At 40.7% G+C, this 7,396-nt stretch overlaps 1 protein-coding gene across 2 annotated transcripts; it reads right to left on the bottom strand.

Annotated features, from left to right (window-relative positions):
* Positions 1 to 2,083: 2,083 nt before the first annotated feature.
* LOC108375263 (uncharacterized) lies at positions 2,084 to 7,216 on the bottom strand. 2 transcript variants are annotated; one of them, XM_017631361.1, is made up of 4 exons: positions 7,055 to 7,216; positions 3,878 to 5,027; positions 2,396 to 2,525; positions 2,084 to 2,234 (listed from the first exon to the last, which is right to left on the bottom strand). In XM_017631361.1, exons 2-4 carry the CDS (start codon positions 4,546 to 4,548, stop codon positions 2,163 to 2,165), a joined length of 873 nt encoding a protein of 290 aa, XP_017486850.1. In that variant the 5' UTR covers positions 4,549 to 5,027; positions 7,055 to 7,216; the 3' UTR covers positions 2,084 to 2,162. The 2 variants fall into 2 exon arrangements, with proteins under 2 accessions (XP_017486850.1, XP_017486851.1); XM_017631362.1 differs by lacking the exon at positions 7,055 to 7,216 and having other exon boundaries at positions 3,878 to 5,076.
* Between the last annotated feature and the right edge of the window lie 180 nt (positions 7,217 to 7,396).

Here is a 7,396-nt window from a genome sequence, read left to right as displayed (position 1 = left end):
AAAGCATACTGAGCATCTTTCTCTTTGACACCATGTCTGAAATCCCACGTGATCTGTCAAATACTAATGCATGAAAATCCTAACCTCAAAAAAATCACCCGTTATAAGGAATATCTCCAACCGCGGGGCATTATCAGGTTAGCACCCACTCTTGAAGTCTGAGTATTGCCTATAATGAACCTTGCGAAAGCAGTAAAAACAATAGACCACCTTTGTTGTAGATGATGGCCACGAATGTCGTGGTAAGAGCATGTGAGTTCACATCATTTTTATCCACCACCAAAACGGCACTTAATTGCTACTTGAGCATTAAGTCCATTACGCGAGCCCATTACGCCAGCTATTGTAATCAAAGAAATACAAAGTAAAGGTGAGTCAGAATAGAATTTCTCACACCACGTATGAATGACAAAATACGTATTCATAGGTTCGTACGCGGCAAGTCGATGCAAACAAAACTACCGCATATACACGCGTACATATGTATGTATTTATGTAGATACTCGTATGTCAAATGAACCGTTCACCACCCGATCACCAGAAGCAACGAGCTCTTCTCAGCAACATAAGACCTACAATACTCCCTAAAAGATGGTCACCAGCTCAAGCTGGACCGGTCAAACCGGTTCGGACTAGACACGAAACACAGACAAGACAATCAAACAAAATTTCTCAACGCATAAATTAAGTCCGATCGCAGTGAGTCCAATCAACTACATAAACAACTGCCAACAATCAAGGGAAATAAATATACATAAACTCCAGCGATGTCCTTTCGAGCAATGAAACTAACATACACACACACACACTCGCGCTCCTAAGTCTTGTTGTATAAGATCTCACACGATCGAATCGCAGTCACGCCAAAGAGAAGAAGAATGAGTTGATGGGAAAAGGGGTTCCATTGCACTGTCTTACCGTCTATCGAGGGTCACTTCACGCCGCAAAAGCTACTTACTCATTTGCCTACAAACCGGTTCTGGCCAGAGGCTAGCTCGCTCGCCGCAACGGCTAGGCAATAAGCCAGCGCCAGTGAGCGCCGGGTGGAGGGTAGAGGAGAATGAAGCCGAAACAGTTGGCGCATATGACACCTTTTGTCACATTCCATCCAAAAATTTTATTGATTTCGATGGACGTTTACATACCAAATTGGCATTCGAATAGAAAATTTAAATATTTTAGGCGGACAATGTCCTGCGCTAGGATTAATGCTGAACACTTACACACAGCTGGACGAGAAAATGTCATACGCATATGACAGCAGCTAAAGTATATTTGACATACTCCCCTGGTTGTTATTATTATTTTTTTTATTCAAATGTTTATTGGACATAGCACAACCCTTGAACTACAAGACATTTACAACACCTTTACAAAAGTTACAAAATCTTGCGAACAGGTACTACGTATTCGTAGTTGAGCGGCAAAAGCAGCGTCGTCAAGCAACCCTTATTATGGACAGCCAGCCGCCTGCACGACCACAACTTTTCTAGCCTTCACTCAACTAAATATTTAGGCTCATTTGCATATGGACGATCGCAGTTTGACGATCGTCGCCTTCATACCAAACGTAAACGCCAGCGTAGCTTCTTCGAAGTTCTTGAATCATTAAGAACTGGTTTTACCGATTCCAACTGTCCTAGATGCACCGCGTATTTGGCTCGCTACGCGCCACGACCACGACACGATCCACCCGAATTGACCTTTTATCATCGCAAAACTTGACTGACCACTTTTGGCGTGAGAAATAAAATAGAAAAACACGGCAGTGGCAGCAGCCGCAGAACTGATTTACAGCTTCACTTCCATCGCCGCATACCTCCTCGCCTTCCATTGCTGAATGTGATGCATTTCTATTCCCATTCCCAATTTGAAAGTCTGCGCAGGCGCCAGCAATCAGAGATACGAATGCAAATGAGCCGTGCAATTCTCAAAGTGTGCAGACGGACAACTGATTCTGATTTAAAATTTTTGTTTTTGCATTGCATTGCATTTTCTATTTCCACATTCAAACTTTCAAATACACTTACACACATTTGTATGATAATATAAATATTTGCATATTTATCAATTCGTACCTTAGCTAGAGAGGGATTCGCCTTCAAACGCAGTTAAAAGTGTAAATACTTAAGAATTGCGTTGAGTCACGTACCGGTGGCGCCTTAACGAAGTTTTCCTTGCGCCAAATCCCAATGGTGTTCGGCGTAACCGCCCGTTGCATCGACCCATACAATCTAAATTACAAAAACACAAATGAGTGAAGTTTCATTTAAATTTCTATGTGGATATGCATATACGGCTGTGCGCATGCGCGAAAGAAATTTGAATTTACCAAAGTCACGCTTGTTAATGAATATTTCTGGCGAAGAGTTAAGCACCACTCATATTTACTCACCTCGCCACGATGACGATTGCCATTATTTTTGTTCAAGGACTCAAAACGTTTCTCAAAGTGTTTTCGTGGTTGCAACTCGATATGGCCATAGTCCAGATGGTGCGGCCCGTTAAAGCGCATAAATATATCACTGTGCAAATGGATGTATGAATGTATTTTAGAAGAAATGCATTCACAAAGTTAGTGAAATATATCTGCCTTAGTTTATAATATTTAACTAAAAACCACTATCATCTTTGGGTCGCTCGTTTCTTGCAAAGTTCCCAGAAAAAAACCACGATTAACTCAAAAATGAATGTGGAATCGAAAAAAGAAGTTGCTAAGCGCTTCGCCTTTCGCTTCTAGGCGGCACTACTTTAAAACGGGCATGGCATGGGTTCTAAAGTATTACCATCTAGTATACATTTCCAGCACAGTGCAGGTGGCCTTTGGGTAGTGAATGTGGAAAGGTGGTTTTTTATTCACCAATTTCGGAACTTTTTATTGGTTCCTAGAATGGAACAGGACGAAAGTCGATGGAGGAGGATTTATTTAAGCATCCATTCTTGCCGAATTACATCCAGAAGCCCAAAAGCAAGGTCGAAATGTTAAAGCAACCTCCGTGCCGTTTCTAAGACCCTATTTGCCTGTTCCTTTAAACTCTTAAAATGCCCTAAGCTAGATGGCGTTTTTGAAGCAAAGCTCCAAAAAGCATTGGACATATTATCGTTTGATCTAACAGTACATAATATTTACATATGTACATATATGTACTTATATACCAAAAGTGTGGACAATTCGGAAGATCTATATCATACCGAAGATCCCTGATTATTTTTCCCCGTTAAGTTTTTCCTCTTAGGTTCTAAAAAAATCCATAGAACCCACCTGCATTTCCTTGGGAAATGGGTGAAGCGCATGCCACCAGATATACCGTGTAAGTATTCTACTCATGCCCTTCTCTTTTCATGTATTTGTCCTTGCTTCGATGAAGAATGAGGGAGGCCAAGAGGAGAAATGGGTATATATTTGAACTTTTTAAGAGGTAGTAATCTATGAATTCAAAATAGGTACATGTAGTGTCATAATCAGTGTTGCCGTTGTGCGACTAAAGGGGCAATTCGAGCCTTTTTTAGCATCATTACCCTTTGACCCGACTTTTTTAAAATTTTGATTTTTTGACCCTTTTCCTAAATTATGTGCGACTTTTGCCCCTTTTCAGAGATATTTTTTAAGAAATGTTAACAGAACCATGCTACTAAAAAATGTTTCCTCCTGTAAGTACTAAAAAATGCATCACTTAAAACTTTTAAAGGGAATATACAGGGTCTGCGACCCTTTTTTATGCAAAACTTGTCCCAACAGATTTATTCTTTTACTAGTGAAGAAAAGCAAAAATAATATGGAGAGCCTTTTTTTCGTCAATGACCCCTTTTTTTGCGACTTCATGAAAATTCTCAACGGCAACACTGGTTCTAATAGCCTACAAAATTAAAAGCTTACTGATATGACTGCGTCTTTTTAATTGTCTGCGCGGGTTCCATGTTTTCCAGAGATCCTCGAGGCCCTTCCGGGGCTTTTAATATTGACGCTTGTGCTTCTATAGGTTTAGCGTGAGCTGCTGGCGTATTTATAGCTTGAGGCCGTCGATGCGGTCGTGCTGTGTCGGAACTGGTATTTGTGTAGCGGCGTGGGCGAGATTCCTGCGCGATCTGGCCATCCAAGTGCAGAACTTGATGGTCGAAGCTAACTGGTGTGGAATACTCCGTATGGCGTTTTCGTTCCTTCTTAAAGGGTGGTGCGAGTGGTGGCAACATCATCAGTGTGGGTGCATTTATTGGAATGGGCTGGAAGTAATTGCCATAATTGCGGTATTTAGCCACATCGGGTGGTGTCGCACGCTGTGGTAAAGTGTAGAGCGGTCGATACTCTTTCTCACTAATAACGCCACCGTATCCGCGTGAGGGTAGCTGCTGCAGTAGTGCTGTTGCATTGAGCGCTGCAATTTGATCGTTGACGTCAAGCTGATCTGTGGCGTAAGCGATGCCACGATGACGAATGCGCGGATCGCGTGCTGCGAAAGCTTGTTGTTGTGCTTCACAGTAGCTAACTGGCGTTTGGTTAATTAGTATACTGAGCATTTGTATGGCGAAAATCACAGCGATGAGCAACATATTGAGAGGCTTACACTTTTTGTTCGCTAATTATAATAAAAAAACACAGGCAAAAACACAAACGAACTCCGCAAGTATTTGAACTGACTTTGAGCAACATTAGCCGTTAATGACGTTTGGCAGCTAACAACGGTCACTCGATGCAGTCACAGTCGCATTTATAGTCACCGTCACCGTCACTGTCACACATAATCCAGCCCCTTAAAGCGGAAGTTTTTTTTTGAGTATCAGAGAGGACCGATTAACCGTGGCAGCTCGGCGCCTGCACTTGCATCTCAATTTCTTCTATTTCTTTATGGGGCTCTACTTATTCACTGGAGTGTGAAATGACTGATGACAAATTTCAATCTTTGGAAAAGAAAGTCAAATGGCGGAAAATAGCAAGTCATCAACGATCGATTCGAAATTAGTTTTAAACCATGGCATAATTGCAAAAACAAAAATCGAAACCGTAGCGAGTGAGTGCAATCGGCTTACATCTGGAAATGTGCACAAATTTCTTGTTTTCCATCTGTATATATGAGTGAATAATAACATAACTATTATCTAACCTTTTGCGCCTTATACATATTTATGTACCACCTACAAATGTGTACATAAGCATAAACCTTCATATACATACATACATATTGTAGATGCTTAAAGCAAATGATTTTAATAACGAGTGCTCTCTACATGCTTACTGTGACCATTTGAAAGAATAACCTAAGTCGAGTTCAAGCATTTTTTCAAGTTAAGTAAATGTTTGTATAAAATAGATGTAGATATCATTTCTGTACAGCAGTTAATTACACCGGCACACAAAAAAAATGGTGTGTGCTTTTAATCAGTCCCACCTACCGACATGTATTTCGACCCACTGAATCCGAAGCTGAGGTCCGTTTGACTCGAACACCTCCAAAATTTCGAGTAAATTGCGATTTTTTTGCCATTTTTCGGTTTTTCGTAATTTATTCGAAATTAAGGACCCCAGATACGGATTCAGTGGATCGAAATACATGTCGGTAGGTGGGTCTGGTTGAAAGCACCCACCACGTCTTTCGTGTGCCGATGCCATTTTTGCCTCAAAACTTCAAAAATCACATGTGCAAGTAATACCATGTTCAGAACGACATCGGAAACATGTTTTCGTTGCTAAAACTGGTTTTCGACCTAAAACTTGTGTTTTCGTCCATGTAAAATCTGTCAAACGAAAACCAGTTTTCGCTGGAAACTACTTGAAAACTTACGTTCCAATCATTCCAATCGTTGTCTGCACTCGTTTTATTCGATTATTTACCGAAGTGGAAGTCATATTTTACTATCTTTAATATGCCAGTTCGGATTTATTGTTAATTGGCTGGCCAAATTAAAATAAGAATAAAAGAAAAAGGATGTTAATGAGAAGAAAGTGAAAGAAAAGTGTCTTGGTTTTTTTTTTTTTTTGTAGCAAAACTGTGAACAAAGGATGCAAGAAATGCCAACGAAAACACTGGTAATATGTAGGTTGCGCTAGTTTGAAATTGCTGCTGGCCCAGTACACTTGGCTCCGCAATCGGGCCCATTGTGAAATTCTCCCCTACTAAGTACATATAAGTACATAAACCAACACATGGCATTGGAGAAATTGAGCAATCTTTACCATATCACTCAGGCCGCCACGATTTCAGCACAGCATCACTCTCCCAATTGCGGGACGTATGCATTGTGAGTGCCTTAGGAATTGCATTCCGCGTGCCACCCTAAAATTATGTGACCAAAGTCCCCACTGCTAAGCTTAAGGAGGTCGTATTGCAGGTGCCTAGAGGTGCTTACATCTTGCACCGGCTTTTGGGAAGAAGTATAGTGCCCCTGAAAAGAATTTATAAGCCTCTAAGCATTCCACGTCCATTACTAACTGTTAGGAATTTTTACTTTATGTATGCTTTAGCCCGTTAAAAGTGTCCTATCCTCGTGTGATATCCTTGTTAAAGTATGTACATAAGTAGATCAAAAGACCACCATTCCATACAACAGTATAGGCCTCACCACAACTGTATACAGCCAATCCACAGTACAAAGGGATATGCCCCATTTATGTACGTCCGATTGCACCTATACGGGTATAGAAAGCTGCTGCTGTAGCTTTTCACACTGGTTCAAATGTGCTCAGTGTCCAGTTGAATTTCGTATCCAATATATGTACATATATCCCAGATTTCTTATCGCTGTCGTAACTGATGAGGACGTAATGTTTTTGTGGGCGCACTCGAAAGCTAGAAATGCTGTTAGGGTAAATTCCTTGAAGGATTGAGATCTTTCAATTTCGAAAAAGAAGAGAGATGCCCGATTATGGGAGGCCACAATGGCTTCTAACGGCGTCAACATAGTACATATGTAAGAGTGTGGAGGCAACGCAATAATAAAACTGGTGGATTTCAAAACGAGATATACAAATTGTCAGGGGTTGAAAATCACTGGGAAGTGAAATGCAGAATATACCTGGTGAACCCGAGCGCAATCTTGAACCTTCGCAAAATCATTTTACTTATATTTGGTGAGCTTTAAGGTCGAAAGCTTCCGAATAACACTTTTCTTAGCCAAACGCCGCTTTTCAACACAATTTCTTAATTTCAATGGAATTTCTCGAATTTCAAAGACCACTGATGACACCACTTCCAGCACCTTTCCCAATTGAATATAAACTATCACTGCACTGCACTGTGGAACTGTAAGATAGCGAATATTTTGCAAATTTTTAAACATCTGCGAATTTGGCGCAACTGGTTTTCAATCACAAAAGAACGCGAAGAAGAAGTAAACTGATTTGCATACGTAACGTATATTTCAACAAGTTTCAAAGGCCAATAATTATGGCTTTCTCATACAA

The sequence above is a fragment of the Rhagoletis zephyria genome, unplaced genomic scaffold (assembly GCF_001687245.7).
Source record: "Rhagoletis zephyria isolate East Lansing unplaced genomic scaffold, Rhagoletis_zephyria_1.1 Rzeph_scaffold_08695, whole genome shotgun sequence".
Taxonomy (NCBI): Eukaryota; Metazoa; Arthropoda; class Insecta; order Diptera; family Tephritidae; genus Rhagoletis; species Rhagoletis zephyria.
Note: the sequence above shows the minus strand (reverse complement) of the source record. Positions and strands in the feature narration are given on the sequence as shown.

Excerpts from the sequence above, each read along its gene's own strand:
- LOC108375263 (XM_017631361.1), bottom strand. The coding sequence starts at position 4,548 with ATGTTGCTCATCGCTGTGATTTTCGCCATACAAATGCTCAGTATACTA. Across the intron at positions 2,526-3,877 it reads AAAAAGACGCAGTCATATCA|TGATATATTTATGCGCTTTA; the intron begins GTAAGCTTTTAA and ends CCATTTGCACAG. Across the intron at positions 2,235-2,395 it reads GCAATCGTCATCGTGGCGAG|ATTGTATGGGTCGATGCAAC; the intron begins GTGAGTAAATAT and ends TTTGTAATTTAG.